Raw genomic sequence first — 17,158 nt, 5'->3', positions numbered from 1 at the left:
CTCTACCAATGACAGACTGGAGTCATCAGCCAATCAGAGACGACGTTACTCCACCAATGTCGACCAATCAGAAACATTGGTCTTGTGTAGCCTTATGGTCTCCAGTGCACAACGCGTTAGCTAGTTAAGCATCGTAGTTTTAGTGAATGGAAATGTAAGATAATAGAAAATTAGATTAAAGTATTATTGCGGATCTATTCACTCCTCAAGACTTTGTATGGTGAATGGTCTGCAGGCTGATTTTTTTTTTTACTCAATTCGTTTCACTTACCAACCGCTAACTAGCTGCGAAGTGCTAATACAGGCTAACACGAAGGGAAATCTTTATAATGCGTCGTGGAAGAACATTAACTTTTGTTAGGGCGCCAAACATCTTTTGAACAAGAGGTCGGTATGTGTGTGTCTATACTGTCTTGTGTGACAATCCAGTTTTTTGTTTTTATTGCGCTTTCTAGAAGTTGTGTAGTTAACTTCTCGGGCTGTTGTAACAATAGAAGCAGATTTGCTTCCTCATTACTTTTAACCGTGATCAGGTAAATTCTCAGCGAAGGTATTGAATATATATTTTCGTATAACATTATACTCCCTTTTAAATATAACTTATTACATTTAATCTAATGTAAAACGTTTTTATACACCCGCGGTTAATAATTTTACGTATCAAAATGTTTTCGTTTGTAAGTGCTTATATGAAATTATATTTTGGTTAGTTTTTCTATATGAAAATCCTGAAGTCGGACTATCCTAAATGAATGTTTGCACACATCTTGCATTTCTGGAATACTTCATCTTGTATTTCAGCTGTCCTGCTTCTCACCATCACTGTAGCTTTCTGGGGCAGCAATCACCATCATCATCAACACCATTTTCCGATGGCGGTGGCACCCGCCTCATTGGCTGATAAGATCATCGTCCTCGACGGTGACGATGAAGACGAGAGTCTCAAAGGCACCTGCTCCGTTTCCACCTCGTCCAATCAACCTCAAGCAGCAGCAGAAGTCTTCCAACCCGACGTGCAGCATCCTGTCCCCTCTCACATTACACACTCACCTTTCGCTTCAAATAAAAAGGAGGCTCATGTTTTGCAGGCAGAGAACCAGCGGCTTTTTGCGGAGGTGAGCTTAATTACACCCAAAATAATCAGCTTTTTAAAAAATATAAATGAAAGCAATTAGACTACTCTTTCTGTTTTTCTCTGTAAAATATACGTCCTTCTTTCTCCCCAGTTTGTGGCTCACTGTTCGGCTGACACCATGGACTGCCCCGAGGTCTTGGCCTACCTAGAAACCAGGCACTCCAAGGCCTCTCCTGAATATCTCTCATCTGTAGAGTTTAGGAATACACTGGGACACTGTTTGACTCGTGCTCAGGCACATCGATCCAAAACATTTGTCTACATTAATGAATTGTGCACTGTACTCAAGCAGCATGCAGCTAAGAAAAGGCAGGTTGTCACCAAAGTTGAGACGGACCCCTGCACCGCAGCAGCGGTTGCATTCCAGTCTACCTCACCATTGCCCAAAAGCAATGACGCAGGATTGAAAGGAGAGGGTGACACGATGAACGTGACGGCAGACAACACGCTGCTTTCCCCTTCAGGGCTGCAGAAGAACAGTGAAGATGTCAATGAGGAACAAAAGATGGATAAAAGGACGAAGAAAACCTCTAGGAAACAGGTGTGTGTTTAACACTGTTTTAGGTAATTTGATTGATATTTGACTCCTAACTTTGTTGCTCTTCACCTTTGACAACTCTTCACAGATAGCGTACCTGGAGAACCTGCTGAAGATGTATAATGATGAGATCCACCGTTTGCAGAAATCTGAGCTGAGTTTGGATGATCTGGATTTGGAGGATTCTTCTTTCGTCCAGGAGAACAAGCTAAAGCGCAAGGTCAGTCCGAACCATAGAACTGTGGCTGGAAGCAGAGCAGTCAGGATTGTGACGGGTTATTTCACCTCATTCTTTTCTCTTCCAACCTTTTCAGTTAATGAAGATTTATGAAAAGTTGTGTGAGCTAAAAGGCTGCAGCACACTTACAGGCAGAGTTATCGAGCACAGAATCGCCTACAGCAGCACTCGGTACCCTGAAATCAACAAGAGGGTGGGTGTTTTTATCAAGATCTGCCTGTCTGTCTAATGGAGAGAGATGTGTGTGTGTTCATATTTATTGCTTGTGGCTGAGTTCCGTTTTCCTCCCACCAGATCGAGCGGTTTATCAACAGTCCGGAGGCTCAGAAGAACCCTCCCGATTACCAAGACATCCTCCAGCAAATGCTACGTACAAATGAGCGTTACAATCTTTGTTTGAGCAGAAAACAGCTGAACCAGATGGCCAAGGAGGCTTTCAGGGAGGTGGGAACCCGCATCCAGGACAGACGTCACCTGGATCTGGTGTACAACTTTGGCTCCCACATCACAGACACCTACAAGCCTGGTAAGAGATGAAATTCATTCTTCAAAGGAGCACAGAGCAGTTTCCTCAAAACCAAAACTAAGCTTGTTGCCCCTGGACTGTCACTAGTAAACAGTCCATACTTACATCATGTGACTGTATGTACAATAGCAGGTTTTATTACATTTAATCCACTCCTCCTGGATCAAGTTCACTTGTATGATTATTGATTTGAAATGTGGGCATTTGTCTCTGAACTACTCAGTTTTTGTCCCCATCCACAGCCAGTGACCCGGCCCTCTCAGATTCCTCACTCCTTCGAAAACTCAGGTCCAACAGAGAGGTTTCTGTGTCCCGTCTTGAGGAGGTAATCTCCAAATATGCCAACAAACAAGAAGACACGGAGGAACTGGAGAGGAAAAGGCGACAAGAGAAAAAGGAGAAAGGGGTAAGAAAACATCTGTTCTCTTCTGCTCTCAGCACCTGAATCTTTCTACCTTTGGAATACAGGAATTCCTGGGTTTCCCTCATTGCAGATGGTGAAATGCCTTACAGGTACACAGATTGACTTTGAACCTTTTATTTTCAGGATTCCAAATCTGAAAAGGAAGGAAAAAAAGAGGTGAACGGGGTGGAGGAGCAGCAGAAGGACGAGGAAGAGGACGAGGAAGAGGATGACGAAGAGGATAACTCTTCAGATCCAGACATTGAAGAAGAGATCCAGGCCAGTGCTCAGCAGGATGGACCAGGTTAGGATAGACATGTTGAAATAAGATTAAAATGTTGACAGTAAATTCAAATTTCCTGTCGATAATTCTGGTCTCTTTGCAGATGAGGACAATGAAGACGAAGATGATAACAGCAGCAGTCAACTGTGCAATGGAGCGAGCAACAACGGTCATACAGGGGAGGCCTTTGGGAACGTTTCTGCAGGGGACGACGAGAGTCTGCCAGATGATCAGGAGCCTGTCACCAGTGCAGTCAGCCCTTTCTCCAGTGAGAGCAAGTCCCAGAAGTCTCCCCTGTCAGACGTCCCCTCGCCTGGATGTAGTCCTGGCCACCCTGAGTCCATGCAGACGTCCAAGCCACCATCTAACTGTCCGGTCGTGGAGTCAGAGGAGCTCGTAGAGTCCCCTTGTGCCGGTCCGGAGATCACCCCGGTAGCCGAGAACGGGGCAGCGTTGCCCCTCTCGCCAGAGGTGGTTGTGGATAAATGTTGCGGACGGTCGTGCAACGGGACGTCGCCGCCGCCTCTCAGTCCCAGAGTGTCCAGCAGCCACAAGAGAAAGAGGCAGCACGCTGCACCAGACAGCCCCCAAACCGCTGACGACAGGTATAATTAACGCTTTAGTCTCAGGAATGTTTTACTGGTGCATAATCATATCCTGATCCTTTGCTAGTGAGGTGGAAATCCCTTTGGATATGGGCGTGTCTTGCAGCGGTTCTCCACAGCAGGTTGAGTCCATCCAGGCCAACGCAGCAAGCCCACAGCTGACTCCACCTCCGAAGAGGAACAAGGTGAGGAGGATGCGTGGTGGACTTAAATAGAGCTAAGGGAGGCAGTCACAGCTTGTTGACAGTTTCATCACCTTTATTTGGGTTTATGTATAAGGGTGAGACATTTAATCTCTGTAGAATCCCAGGAACCCTTTCACAGCTTTGTTTTGATAGTGTTCTCCTGCTTTACGTCTCACACCTTGACTTGATTTTACCGGCTCGTCCCAACTGCTCTGCTGCCTGTATTTCAGGTCAACGTGGCCACTCAGTGCGACCCAGAAGAGGTCATCGTCCTCTCAGACTCTGAATGATGATTCTCTCACACTTCACTTTTGGGGTTTCTCACTTTTTCGTCATCCATTTAAAGAAGAAGACATTTTTCCCTCTTAAAGTGTTTACGTTGAGCTGAGGAAATGCATGAATACAGTACTGTGAGCTACTGGATTACATGTTAACCCAAAATAAAGGACCTGAATAAAATACATTTACATAACATCCAACAGAATAATGGTCTGGGAAGCTCAGATATCCACGCGGGTACTGAGTTCTCTTCTTCCATCTCAGAACACGGAGCTGAAACAGGTCTGCTCACGTCCATTGTTGACAATGTGAGGTGGACGGAAACCCAGTGCCTGATCACTGGACTCGTCTGTGCTGGAACGTTATTATTACTGCAAACCGAGGTTGGTTATTAAGACATTGTAAGGTGAGAGCTCTGCTGATTGTTTGGATTTATATTGATTTTCCATTTTTGTACAAAGGCAGGAGGGTGGTGGACTGTGGCGGCTGTATTTATGGGCTTGTTGGCGGATTGTGTTTGGTGTAAAAGCATAGATTACAGTCATGCTTCAAGTTTTGCCCCCCCCCCCCTCCCCCCCCAAAAGGATATTTTTACATTTGCTGGGTTTATTTTGGTTTTTATTTTACAGTATGTCGGCTTTAATAATTTATGGATGGATATTGGGAAGATGAGCAGAAAAGGCCGCTGCCACCCAGCTTATAAGTGATAAGATGCTCTTCGCCGTGTCTCAACCACGTGGTTGGGATACGGCGCCGATATTTTCTTTTAAACGTTGAATCGTTTTTATTTGCTGCCAATCAAATGATATTAAAATGTTTTCAAATCAGCAATTTCCTCTAACTCCTGCTAATTAATGCATGGGTTGGTCAGTATTGTAGAGTAGTTGCTTTATTAAATCAATCAGTATGTCCTTTAGAGCAGATTTATCTGATAAGTTGTTGTTAAACACGACAGCCAAAAGAATTCCTGAATTTTCTGAGAAGGGTCTCTGCTTTGGAATGAAGTTTGCTAAACCTTTAGATGACCAGTTTTAACAAGCGTCAATGAGATTTCCTTTGGTTTTTCAGCGGTTTGTTCACAGGTTCAAACACTCCGTGCCATTGACAGCAGTGACATTTAAACGCTTTCTAAAAATGTTCTTTTCTTTTTACCTCGCGATGCATTATTTTTAGCTCCTAAGGTTAAAAAAACCCCAGACAAATTTGTATTTTTTACTGTTTGTTTTCTACAGGGTGGAGGTAGAACGGTGTCATTGCGGCAGCAAAGTGGTTCATCCTTAACTGTGAAGTTTTTTGTATTTGATAAAATAAATTCTAATTTTCTAAGTAAAAGTGTTGTTGGTTTTCTGCTGGGAACGTCCCTCAGAATTCATGCACAAATTTAAAAACGTACGCTTATAAATAATGCACGTGCACACCTTTATCTTGCAAACAACCTTAGTTTCCAGGTAAATTAGACACCACAGCAACCATCCAAATGCTGCCTGATGACTTTACAAAGACGATTAAAATCGACAAAAAAAAAATTTTTTTTAGATTATTTCCAGGAAATAGTTTATTTATTTTTTTAGTGGTTTTATTTATTCCTTTTTTTTTTACACACTGAAGCCATAAGTGGCACCAAAAAATGTCTAAATGACAACTTTTGAAAATAACAATCAGCTGGTCAACCAGAAAATATGAGTGATGTGGATGAAATGGTGAAATATCCCCACACACACACACACGCAGAGTAAAACTTCCCATATTAACCTGTTTTAGTTCATAAATAAATGTACCAGAGGACTATTGGATGCTTTAAGACCTGGATGAGCCCAGAAATGTGGGGATTATCATTACTTTTCCATAGGACTAAATGTAAAGGGCTGCTTGTTTAACGTGTCACTTTTTTGTTCCTATGACAATAAAACTTGAGGGCTGTTGATTGGTAGTGGAGACAGAATCTACTCGGCAATTTTTCCCTCTTTATTGTTTTTCATGTTCGTATAATAGTATTATTCATATTATTTTGGGGCTATCCAATGACTCCTTTATATCTTTTACTTTCTGTTTCAAAGATACAAAGATGCACTTTAAGAGTCCCATTACTCCACTTCTGCCTTCACAGAAGGTAAATTCATCACCACGCTGGATGTTTTCTCACTTGGTTCTGAGATGTTACAATAATCCAGCACACGTGGTTAAAGGTTGAGTTTGTTGTTTGAGTTTGGCCACATGCCCAAATGCAACCTAACATAGATGGATTTTCATTTTCATTTTGAAGTTGGCAACAACCTCACTCTCAACATTTGAAGGGGTTTGTGGATCTGGTACTGTAACCCAGTATTTACCAAATGTGTCCAACAAAACCATAAAGAAACAAATGTACTCCGTCCTCATGTAACAGTGAATTAATTGGTATTAAATGAATATTCTGGTGAGATACCTGAAGGTGCCCCACAGAGATAAAACCTGTTCTGGGTGAAACATTAGACACGAGATTTCAGCTTTTGTGGCCTCCACCATTAACATATTAGCCTCACAGGTTATCTCCCGGTATGAAGAGTAAATACATTATCTGTAATTACATTGTAAACAAAGATCTCAGCAAGTGCACGAACTACAACTGTAGCAGGAGCAAACACAAAGCCAAGTCGAATCCTGTCTGAGCTGGGTCAGCTCTGCATGGGTGGGATCTTCCAGGGAGGCCAAGATGAGCAGAAATGGCTGAGATCAAACTGTGGAATCACCTAAAACGACATTGCAGCACTGAGGGGAGAAAAGGGAACCTGCTGCTCTAAGACACAAATCTACAGCTTTAGTTGGTTACTTTTAGAACTGAATTATCAATTTGATATCTTCTTTTAGTTCCTGCTTTGATATATTACAATAAAAAAATACTAGTGATGGTCTTAAGCAGACGTGTTTGCTATTCTACCGGCACTATATTGTTGCCTCTGAGGGTCTGCAATACAGGTGTTATTTTGGGGTTCCTCGCCAGTCCTCTTCAGACCTTGGATACAATTTTCAACATTAGTTTACAGACTGAGACAAATGTTCCACTTTGTGATGAGGTCACTTTCTTTTCTAAAGGCAGTAGATGTAACTGGCATGAGCACGACCACGGGTCTATTTCAGAAACTTGACGGCACAACAGGCGACAGGATTCCCAAAGTCCCGATTTTATACATCAGATTAGGCTTTAGGATGCACCTCCCGCTTTAAGTCACGCTGCTCTCATTCACGCCAACCTCACACTCGTCCTCCTCGCACACCCCCCGCGTCGCCCCCAGACCTCCAAACATCTGACTTGGGCTGTGAGGGACGCCCCCTGCGGCGGCCATGTTGTTGCTCAGCACAGCGGCGCTGCCGTGATTGCTGCCGCTTCCTGTGGCAGCGTGCTGCGGCGACAGGACAGAGAGATGTGGCGATGAAGTTGAAGCTCCTCCTCTCCCGCTGCCCCGTCCTCCCTCACCTGCGGCCAGGAGGAGATGGTGGGAGGACAGAAAATCGGACCCCTCCTCACCTCCCGCCCCTCCCCTTCTGCCCTCGGCGTTGCTCCCTCCCTCGCTGCTCTCTCCCAGGGCATCACGCCTCTCGCAGTGGGAGCGGTGTCTCATGAAGCTGTCGCGCCACATGAACTTCTTGCCGCAGCTGAGGCAGTCATAGGGCTTCAGGCCTGTGTGGGTCTTCATGTGCTCCGTGAGGTGGTGCTTCATCTTGAACTTTTTGGCACAGACGGGGCAGTGGAAGGGCCTCAGGTCCAGGTGCATGTTAATATGGCGGTCCCTCATGCTCTTATGAGTGAAGGTTTTTCCGCAGTGACACATAAAAACCTTCCCCGAAGCCCCACCGCTGCTGTTACTGCCACCGCTTCCACCCGCAATCCCGCCGCTGTCCACGCCATCAATTCCCAAAGTTCCCTGTGCAGACATATGAACCGCTCCGTGCTCCAGGCTGGGGTTCTTGAAGGTTCCTCCTCCGATCATACTGCCGGTCATCCCCAGGGAAGGTGCTGCAGCATCCAGAGACAGCCCAGAGGCCTGACTGTAGAGGACCACCTGGTTACCCTGCATGTCCAGGGGGAAGAGCTGGGCCCGGGCCGCCGCCGCGCACTGCACCTGACCCAGCAGCGTCGTGATGGTGCGATTAGCACTCTGGCTCTGAGCTGCGGTGGTGTTGTGAAGGTGCTGAGCTAAAGTCTGGTCTATCAAACCACCTTCAAACCTGAGGTAGTCTTCGGAAGACTGACAGTAATCCACCTGCAGACACACAGAACGTCCTGATAAACGTTTCTGTCCGTAACAAACGTCCGAAATGCTCAAATCACCTGTGAATCCAAGTCGCTCTCAGATCTGCCCCCCAGCTCCCCCGAGAGGCTGCGGACGTTGGAGATGCTGAAGTCCGTCCTCTCCCTCTCTCTGGCCAGCTCCAGCTCCCTCTCGTCCTCGTCGTCCTCCTCCTCCTCTTCACCGCCCTCCTCCCCCGACACCACGATCAGGTCATCGTCTTCCACGCGCTCGGTCTTCACCACCACCCACTGCTTGCGGGGCATGATGCTGGGCTGGCTGTAGGTGGGGCGCTTCGGCTGGGGTAACCCGTCACCATCCTATAAACAGAGACATATAAACAGAATCAACACCAACACATGGACATCCCAGCATAGAATGTGTCTTTAAACCCCCTCCAGGATGCCAGAGTCACTCAGCAACCTTTAAACAGTCAGCTGGGAAAAAGAGATCAATCTTGTCAGTGAACAGACAGGGTCCCACAACTCACCTGATATGATGACACACCAAAGCTGTCGCTGACCCCAACTTCCTGATCTGGCGCGGAGCTAGTTTTCTTTCTCCTCCCACTTCCCACTCCTCTTCTTCTCTTTCTTTGACGGTACAGGACCTCCTCTTCCTCCTCTACATCCTCCTCCTCCTCTTCCTCCCCTCCTGATGGGGCACAGTAGCTGGAAGTCTGGCTTGCAACCCCCCCATCCACCGAAGCCCCGGCTGTAGCAGCCCCACTTCCTCCGAAACTGTTTCCATCCCGGGGGCTGAAGTAGTTTGTGCTGCTGGGAGACTGGCTCTCGCTGAGTGATGGACGGACGGGCGCTTGCGAGCCGTGCTGCTGCCCATTGGACCCCCCATTCTGGGACCGACTGCTGGCTTCGCCACCTCCATCATGAGCACAGCCTGCTCCGCTCTCAGCGTTACTGCTGCTGCTGCACCCGAGACCACCCGACCCTCCGCTTCCTGCGAGCCTCTCCTGCAAAGCGCCGCCGCCGCCGCCGCCGCCGCCCGCAGCCATCCGTCCCTCCTTCAGCAGCTCGGTGCACTTGTCCACGATGTGCCACATCTGCAGGACGCTGCCCACCGTGAGGTAGTTAACGATGTCGTCACGCAGCATCCGCAGCCGACCGGTGTAGGCGCAGCTCAGGACGCTCTCGAACGCCAGTGGGTCCATCACCGCGGGGATGGACACTGTCGACATGTTCTTCAGGAGAACCTGGTGAAGGATGGAGAGGCCACAAACGGACGAAACGAAATTAAGACCTGCATTTTTCTGTTGGTGTATAGCTGGTGCTTCCTGAGGCTGGTGGCAGACTCACACCTGATCATGGAAGTAGGGTGAGGAGGCGGCCAGGACGCAGCGGTGAGCTTTGAACACATGTCCCTGGACGTGGATGGAGAGGTCACAGAGCCTGCCTTCTTCTCTCTGTCGGTTCAGACCGTCCAACACCGAGGCCTGAGCGCTGGGGAAGCACACCTGCACCACCGATCCAGGTGTGTCCCTGGGGGCTGTGCTGCTGCTTCCCACTTCCACGGGCAGAGACTGCATCTGGGCGGCAGAACCACGGAGTCAGCGAGCTCCGAGGTGGAGCCTTTTATTATTGCTGATTACAGGAGCTTAAATATGCCACAACGATCTGTTCAGACATGCTACCAAAACAGATCATTAGGAAAGGAGTCCTGCAATAAAGGATCTGGAACCATCAGGAAAACAAGGAATTTGGGAAGATGCCGCTCACCTTGAGAGATTATTGGATTATTTGACGTGAATTTAGAAATACCTTAGTGGACTTCAAGGTGAACATTGGGATGGCTGCAAACTCTCCAATGATTCAGGTGTCACCGAGTTATTTTAATACTTCAGTAGCAAACCGCAGCTTATTCAGAACTAATTCGTGTATTGATTTATTTTTTCAATCGTTTTCGTCCTTTTTAATGACACACTGAGAGCAGCTTCGCAGAAAACCAACTAATGTGAGCAGGTAACGTTACAGGTTAATAACAACACTAATGAGGAAAACACATGTGACACTTCTGCTGCTTTACCGATAACACACAGCTGCAGGAAAAAGACTCGGAGCGGGGCTGAAGAGACGCAAAGTGGCTGCTTTTGTTCGGACCGACTGCGATAAAGTCCAGACAGTTGGGAGACGTTAGTCAGCCGCCGTTAGCCTGCTAGCTAGCTCTGATGGCTGGCTACAGAAAGCACGAACCGGCTGAAGAGGTTCGACTCACCGCTTCAGTTGTCAGGACAGCCTTCAAAAGGACAGTCTTTGACCGAACTGACGGTACCGAGCCCTGTCATGTTCCCCGGGACCATCTTTCTTTTTGAACAAATGTCCTCCCATCAGATGTCTCCTATAGCGGCAGACAGCGACACGTCACCTTTAAAAGGTTTCCAGAGAGACGAGCCAGACTTTGGCCGACAAAAATAAGAAATCTAGCGTTCCTGCTTTTATCAGTAATTATGAGACCTTTTTATTAAAAAAATCACTGTATATGTTTATTATTCTATGAAATCACATGTTTATTTCCCATTACTCTCGTCACCAATGCAGATTCTTTACCATAAATAAGTGATTTTTCACATACAGTATATCTAAATTAAGTAAACCTAAAAGGAAACAAGTACATCAAAAGAAACAATCTTTGATTGCTTGGAAGGAATTTTGGAGAAATGGATAAACCAGAATTTCAGTACATTTGAAGTTTCCATTATATTTGAGAATATTTTATTTAAAAGCAGAATAAAGCAGACATATCCCTAATGGGTGTGTAAGTCTTTCACCACACTGAGCAGATGACAAAGCTTTCAACAGCATCACCAACATAAAGAAAAACATTGTGTTAATTCAAATCTATTTATTTGCAGTTACTGTGCAAGTTAGATGTATGATACTGTAACATGCTAAACTTAATACATGTGACGTATGCAGTTGTCTCTTTTTAAAATGTGACTTTGTATTAATAACAGCTAACTGAAAAGTCAAAAAAATAGCAAATTGCATAAAAACATGACTAAAAATATTGTACACATCTAGCTGATTAACAAAGAAGCATTAAATTGTTTGACAGCCTCGTTACCCATCATTAAAAGGGGCCCTGAGGATGTAATCACCAAATGGTGATTGCGGACTGGCATCATTATGTTTGCCAGTGAACAACAATAACCATGACCATATATTTACATACTCTACAGGAAATCACAGCGGTTTGGGTCACTGTCAGCCTTTAACATTACATCTGTGAAGTCCTGCCATGTCTGAACTTTGGAGACCTCGTCTGAGCTGGTGGGTTTCACACAAATGGACCATTTAGACACTAAAATATGTGACCAGCAGGCCAAGCGTAGACACCACAATTCCCCCGTAACCACTTTTTTTCCCCTTTCTGCTCATTTCCTGTTGGCACTTGCAGTCCCAATTACACAGTCGTTCACCTATAAAACAAGTAAAGAAGCGTCATCATAAAGTGTTGTAACAATGTAAAAGTAAGTTAAAGATGATTAAATCCCCCCTGTAAAGCAGATAACATAGCTGTTGCTGACATTAACATAAAACAAAAATCTGCTGGAACTGACCTTGCTGGCAAACCGCAGTGAGTTGAGGGTCTCCCCGAAGCTGTCCGGCTCTGGGGCAATGTTCACGAACATTAGGCTGGGGTGGGAGAAAGATCAACAAATAGAAACTCAGAAGAATGCAAAAAATAAAGGCTTTGGTTTTGTCATTTATTCTATTTTAGACAGGTGTAGGAACCTCTGGGCCACTGAGGTTGAGCCTCCATTATCATGGAGCCACATTGATGGAAAACTCACGTTTTGCTGTTTCCCCCCAAGCACCCCTGCAGAAGGTACGTCAGCTTGGAGTTCCTGTATGGAATGTAGTTTTCCTGTAAAAGAATAAAAAGGAGGGTCTTTTAAATTTTCACAGAAAACGTATTCTTGTCATTAAGCAGAGCCGTAATCAAAGCTTTGGCCTAAAGCTGAACTCAGAACAGTTGTTTTTATTTGACACACCTTGTTGGCCAGTGCGCTGATGACAATGCCCAGGTTAGAGAGGGAGCCGTTGATGGCCGTCATCTCCTTGAAACGCTCACCCTGCGACTGACTCTTCAACATGCGCTCACTGCCAGCCAGGTCCACCAGACACAAGGTGGCTGTATGAAAAAACCCACAGAAAACACTCCGATAACAAACAAATCAGGTTAGAAAACAAGACAAGCTGGAGAATTATACTCACACTTGCACTTGATGTCCCTCCCACCGTTCACTCCCTCGATATCCAGCTGGAAGACTGAATGGGAGCGAGAGGAGCGGTCGTTCTGGGCCGTCTGGGCCGTGGAGCGGTTCTGATTGGCCAATGCGATCAGACCTAGAACCTGGCAGGCCCATGGGCCACAAGGATTACTATCAGCTTACACATTGAATGCACACAGCAGGCTGGGTGAGTGATTGTGGTTCTGACTAATGAACACTTAAGGAACATTTCCTACCTGATCCTCATTGACGACCTTTTCGTAGGTGAGGTTGGTGATCGTCACCTCATTGGTGACAGACTTTCGGATCTCGTGCTCGGGTCTCTTGCTGGCTTTGCCGGTGTAGAGCAGGTCTCGCAGAGACTCGTTGTAGATTTCAACAAAACTTGCTGTGAAATTGAACTGAGAAAAAATAAAATACAAAAAATACACAATAAGGTTACGATGAACGGAAAAATGTCAGCAGCACAATTACGGTGTGCGAAGACCCGTTCTGTCAAAGACAAAGCTCACACACTCCCTGTCCCACATCGTGCGCCTACCTCCCAGCCCTGTGCTGCCAGTTTCTCTGCTGCCTTGAAGACCTGTTGCACAGCTCGAGGAATCACGCCTCTGGTTTCCGTGAACTCATCCCCCTCCATGGTGTATGTCTTCCCACTTCCGGTTTGGCCGTAGGCAAAGCAGCAGACGTTGTAGCCATCCAAAGCAGACTGCACCAGCAGTGAGATCTCCTCAAAGATCTACAATCACAGTGATTCGATTTCCTTTTCTGCCAGCAGATGAATTTTTACAGCTGCGTAATTTGAATCAAGCCGAGTGTCGATGGGAAAGTTTTAAAATTACCTCCTGCTGTGAAGCGGCAGGACCAAAGACACGATCAAAGCTGAAGTTATAGTTCTTCTGAGTATCGGTAGTTTTGCCTGTGTGAGACTGAAAGACACCAGGATGGTTAAGTTCCTTCCCTGGTGATAAAAACAGACACCTCATTTTTTCTTTCCAGCTCTGATGTGCTCCAATTTTTTTCACCTCCTCTGTTTTTGCCAGCGTTATCATCTTTGTGTCGCTGGCAGGCAGCTGGATGTGCTTACTGACCCCTCCATCCACAACGGGGCGCACTCTGCAAAATACCCTGATATTTCCCTGTAGATAATAATAATAATAATAATAAGTCAGCAAATATGGAAGGTCCCTTCATCTTGCAGCCTTTTCCAGCCACCAACACTCGCCTTGAGCTCCTGGATGGTATTGTGGAGCCGCCTGCGCTCCATTTCACCAGCGTGAAGCTCGTCCTTCTGCTGGGTCACTGTCTCTTTGAGGGAGCAGACCTCTTCCTCCATCTCTCTGAGGGTGCTCTGCAGGCGAGCCAAGGTTGACTCTTGCACAGAAAGTTTGATCTGGAGTGACGGGACAGATATAAGATCACCAATGCATCATATTACATATACTGATTTGGATCATAATTAATGTATTATTAATTGAACTGGTTGTCTGATCCATATTTCCTGACATAACTGCACCACAGATACACAGAAGACTCAGTACCTTCAGTGTTTGCAGCTCTGTCTCTTGGCTGTCTCTCAGTGTCTCCATGACCTTGTACTTGCCCTCCAAGTTAGACAGCTCTTTTTGAAGAGTCATTTTTTCACTTGAAACAGTTTCCAACTCGTCACGGACACCAGACAACACCTGCAGCTCCTCTTCATAAGTTCTAAGCACAAAAAGGTGGCATGTTTGGCCTCCAAGCAGACAAATCACAATCACAACTGTATGACACAACTCATTTATCAGATCCTGGTACCTGATCTGCCCTCTCTGCCTCTCCAGCTCCTTTTCTATTTCAGCCACTCTTGTTTGGCTCTGGACCATGGTGCCTCTCAGAACCTCATTCTCCTTGTTCACGGATTTAACTTTGGTCTGGTAGTCACGCATCTTCACCTCCATGTCGCTGACCTTGCCTTTCAGGTCCCACGCTTTGCGTTTGTTGGCCCCGGTCCCACCTGCACTCAACGGGATGTAGTGAAAGAATTTATGTTTGCTGATTTTACTTTTATCTGAATGAAACAAAATTCTACAAATAAAAAAGGGACAGTGGATTAAAGGGTTAGGGTTACACATTAAAGAAATATTTGTGATTTCACCAAACTCAACTGACATCAAGCAAGGAGGTGTAATACACACCTGACGTGCACTATTCATCCACACATTTATAATTTGGAGACATTAACCACTGATGTGCACTTTTGGAGAGTGGCAGGAGATCACACCCCCAAAGGTAGAGTGGATTATTTTTTAATCTATTTTCCTACCAGCTGTTCCCGTGGGCTGTTTGAGGTTTCCTCCTTTTGCTACAGTTGAAGCCATTGTTGGTTTGAGAACACCTAAAAAAGAGCAACGATTCCTGCATGAAAACCAATCCTAGAAGTCTTAAAAAAATCTACAACTTTTGTTTCCGATGCTAAAAGCAGGCATTTTCAGAAATAAAACTGACAGTCCCCTAAATGGTAAAATATGTAAAATTATGTTTTTCTCTTACCTCTGGAAGGTCCAGTAGCCACAGTGGCAGCTCCTACACCTCTGACTGGCTTTGCTGTGTGATGCAAACAATACAGGTAAACTCAGAGGAAAAAGGCAGTGAGCAAACAGTCCTATTTCTATTGAATGCTGATGTTGCTGATCCTCTCTTCAGTGCTTTTTTAGTCAGAATCTCTCTATTAAAGTTCCACCACAACTAAAAATAAGACATGGATGGCCAACTAGTGTAAAGGCCTGACAATACAAAAACAGCCACAGATGTAGGAAATGTGGTGGAAAATGCTAAAAAGCCTTGTTCTGGAATGATTTGATTGAAGCAGCTACGCACAGATGGGCGCTCGTGTCACTGCAGCTGGTGGCCGCCTGCTACCAATGACTGTTGCTGCTGCAAATGCTTTCCCGGGCTCTGGGTCCTTACGTATCTTCTTCTGCAAACAAACACCAGCAACATAATGCAAACTTAGGAGCTATGAGTGTGGGACCTACTTTACATCACAGAGAATATGCATAGTTACTATGTAGATGATAAACATTACATGGACTCAAGTTATTTGTAGTATTTGACCAGAGATATACTGCAGACAAATGGACGGACATCATATTATGACATAAAAATTCAATCTGCTAGTCAGTATTTACACTAACCTGAGCAGGCGCATAGTCTTGGCCATTCTCTGAGCCGCCACTGCTGCTGCTGCTGCTTGGAAGAACCCTTTTGCTTGACATAACTGGCAAGCGGGACATTTTCTGTTACAGGGTTAAAGGGCAAATTAGTTCAATTTATTCTGAACACACATAGACAAAATATAAACACTCAAACATGGTTAAATACAAAGATCGCCCTTTATCATAAACACAAAGGACAGAGTTCTTGACTGAGAAAGGTAAAACAGTCTGTTCTATGACTCTATAAGCAGGAAAGTGTTGGCTAAACAGATGCTTAGTTTTGTTGCAAGAAAGAAATGATCAAAATCGAGACACAAAACTAGGATTCGGTCAGAAATATATCAGTAATGGAAAATCCTTCTTTTCAGTTGCCGCAAAAATATTAGCATTGACTGCAGGATCTTAACTTACAATGGCTGTAACATTATTTCATCAGGCATTTCTACTGCAGATTTTTTAAACCATACTCGAACCGCATTGATCAAACAGAATAATGTACATGTCGCCATTAGCTGCTAGCTGCAATTAGCTTCAGTTTGAAAACAGTCTAATTACCAAAGATAAAGCTTGACTAACAAACGCGTATCTATACGTATCCTTTATCCAACATACTCAGAATCTAAGATGAATATTTTTCAAAGAAAACCTTTGCATTTTGCACCGCATTACCTCAAATAAACCGAGTTTCCCCTTAAGTTATTGAGCCAATCCACAGTCTCCGTCCGTTTGAATTTGAAATCTGACTGTTTTGGTGCCCACCGCGAACGCGATGTCCTGATTGGCTGAGCCATTGAAACCACGCCCACGCACACATCCGCCCCGCCCACTATGGTTCCGAAAGTAAAACTCTGGATAGTTTTCCAATACGCCTATTTACTATCGTGACATATTCAAAGATAAATTGCTACAGAACCAGCCTTAAGTAGCATTTTAAAAACAAGCATTCACACGATATCAACAGCTGTTCAAGAAATGTTCTTGTTTTGAGGAAAGAATTGTGCTACATATGACCACAGCGCCGCGGCGTGGTCTATAATGGCATAGCAGGTTATTAGTAATAGAAATGTTTACATCTTGCCAAGTTTCCTTACATTTTGGAAACATCACTTAAATGTAACTTCTTTACATGTTTGGTTTGTAAAATGTGCATTTGTCTAATGCTATTTGCATTCACGTTAATAAAATGAGCTTCACCATCTTTAAGGTAACCTGACAAGACCAAATGAAGTGCTGACTGTGAGCAAAAATAATA

At 45.1% G+C, this 17,158-nt stretch overlaps 3 protein-coding genes across 5 annotated transcripts; 1 reads left to right on the top strand and 2 right to left on the bottom strand.

Annotated features, from left to right (window-relative positions):
- Positions 1 to 69: 69 nt before the first annotated feature.
- daxx (death-domain associated protein) lies at positions 70 to 5,526 on the top strand. 2 transcript variants are annotated; one of them, XM_003969084.3, is made up of 11 exons: positions 70 to 387; positions 829 to 1,115; positions 1,227 to 1,676; positions 1,762 to 1,893; positions 1,988 to 2,104; positions 2,206 to 2,437; positions 2,680 to 2,843; positions 2,985 to 3,144; positions 3,227 to 3,728; positions 3,796 to 3,913; positions 4,144 to 5,526. In XM_003969084.3, the coding sequence occupies exons 2-11, from the start codon at positions 873 to 875 to the stop codon at positions 4,201 to 4,203; spliced, it is 2,178 nt and encodes a 725-aa protein (XP_003969133.2). In that variant the 5' UTR covers positions 70 to 387; positions 829 to 872; the 3' UTR covers positions 4,204 to 5,526. The 2 variants fall into 2 exon arrangements, with proteins under 2 accessions (XP_003969133.2, XP_011607435.2); XM_011609133.2 differs by having other exon boundaries at positions 802 to 1,115.
- A 400-nt stretch (positions 5,527 to 5,926) lies between these two features.
- zbtb22b (zinc finger and BTB domain containing 22b) lies at positions 5,927 to 10,870 on the bottom strand. The gene is made up of 5 exons (XM_029845045.1): positions 10,690 to 10,870; positions 9,776 to 10,003; positions 8,951 to 9,670; positions 8,502 to 8,780; positions 5,927 to 8,433 (listed from the first exon to the last, which is right to left on the bottom strand). Exons 2-5 carry the CDS (start codon positions 10,001 to 10,003, stop codon positions 7,393 to 7,395), a joined length of 2,268 nt encoding a protein of 755 aa, XP_029700905.1. The 5' UTR covers positions 10,690 to 10,870; the 3' UTR covers positions 5,927 to 7,392.
- Positions 10,871 to 11,163: 293 nt separating this feature from the next.
- On the bottom strand, positions 11,164 to 16,675 carry kifc1 (kinesin family member C1). 2 transcript variants are annotated; one of them, XM_011609135.2, is made up of 17 exons: positions 16,576 to 16,675; positions 15,886 to 15,987; positions 15,569 to 15,668; positions 15,242 to 15,295; positions 15,015 to 15,086; positions 14,507 to 14,705; positions 14,251 to 14,416; positions 13,935 to 14,102; positions 13,735 to 13,848; positions 13,552 to 13,638; positions 13,251 to 13,448; positions 12,946 to 13,110; positions 12,693 to 12,831; positions 12,470 to 12,609; positions 12,269 to 12,342; positions 12,035 to 12,110; positions 11,164 to 11,893 (listed from the first exon to the last, which is right to left on the bottom strand). In XM_011609135.2, exons 2-17 carry the CDS (start codon positions 15,982 to 15,984, stop codon positions 11,849 to 11,851), a joined length of 1,896 nt encoding a protein of 631 aa, XP_011607437.2. In that variant the 5' UTR covers positions 15,985 to 15,987; positions 16,576 to 16,675; the 3' UTR covers positions 11,164 to 11,848. The 2 variants fall into 2 exon arrangements, with proteins under 2 accessions (XP_011607437.2, XP_011607438.2); XM_011609136.2 differs by lacking the exon at positions 16,576 to 16,675 and adding an exon at positions 16,462 to 16,480.
- Between the last annotated feature and the right edge of the window lie 483 nt (positions 16,676 to 17,158).

Source organism: Takifugu rubripes, chromosome 12 (genome assembly GCF_901000725.2).
Source record: "Takifugu rubripes chromosome 12, fTakRub1.2, whole genome shotgun sequence".
Taxonomy (NCBI): Eukaryota; Metazoa; Chordata; class Actinopteri; order Tetraodontiformes; family Tetraodontidae; genus Takifugu; species Takifugu rubripes.
This window is presented reverse-complemented; position numbering and strand designations above follow the sequence as displayed.

Bases quoted from the DNA above. Each gene is read 5' to 3' on its own strand.
- daxx (XM_003969084.3), top strand. From the start codon at position 873: ATGGCGGTGGCACCCGCCTCATTGGCTGATAAGATCATCGTCCTCGAC. The intron at 3,729-3,795 runs GTATAATTAACG...ATCCTTTGCTAG, and splicing joins CCCCAAACCGCTGACGACAG to TGAGGTGGAAATCCCTTTGG. The intron at 3,914-4,143 runs GTGAGGAGGATG...CCTGTATTTCAG, and splicing joins CACCTCCGAAGAGGAACAAG to GTCAACGTGGCCACTCAGTG.
- zbtb22b (XM_029845045.1), bottom strand. From the start codon at position 10,003: ATGCAGTCTCTGCCCGTGGAAGTGGGAAGCAGCAGCACAGCCCCCAGG. The intron at 8,781-8,950 runs GTGAGTTGTGGG...CTCTGTTTATAG, and splicing joins TTGGTGTGTCATCATATCAG to GATGGTGACGGGTTACCCCA. The intron at 8,434-8,501 runs GTGATTTGAGCA...GTGTGTCTGCAG, and splicing joins AGAGCGACTTGGATTCACAG to GTGGATTACTGTCAGTCTTC.
- kifc1 (XM_011609135.2), bottom strand. From the start codon at position 15,984: ATGTCCCGCTTGCCAGTTATGTCAAGCAAAAGGGTTCTTCCAAGCAGC. The intron at 15,296-15,568 runs GTGCGTAGCTGC...TGCATCACACAG, and splicing joins AGTGACACGAGCGCCCATCT to CAAAGCCAGTCAGAGGTGTA. The intron at 12,832-12,945 runs GTAGGAAATGTT...TGGGCCTGCCAG, and splicing joins AGGTCGTCAATGAGGATCAG to GTTCTAGGTCTGATCGCATT.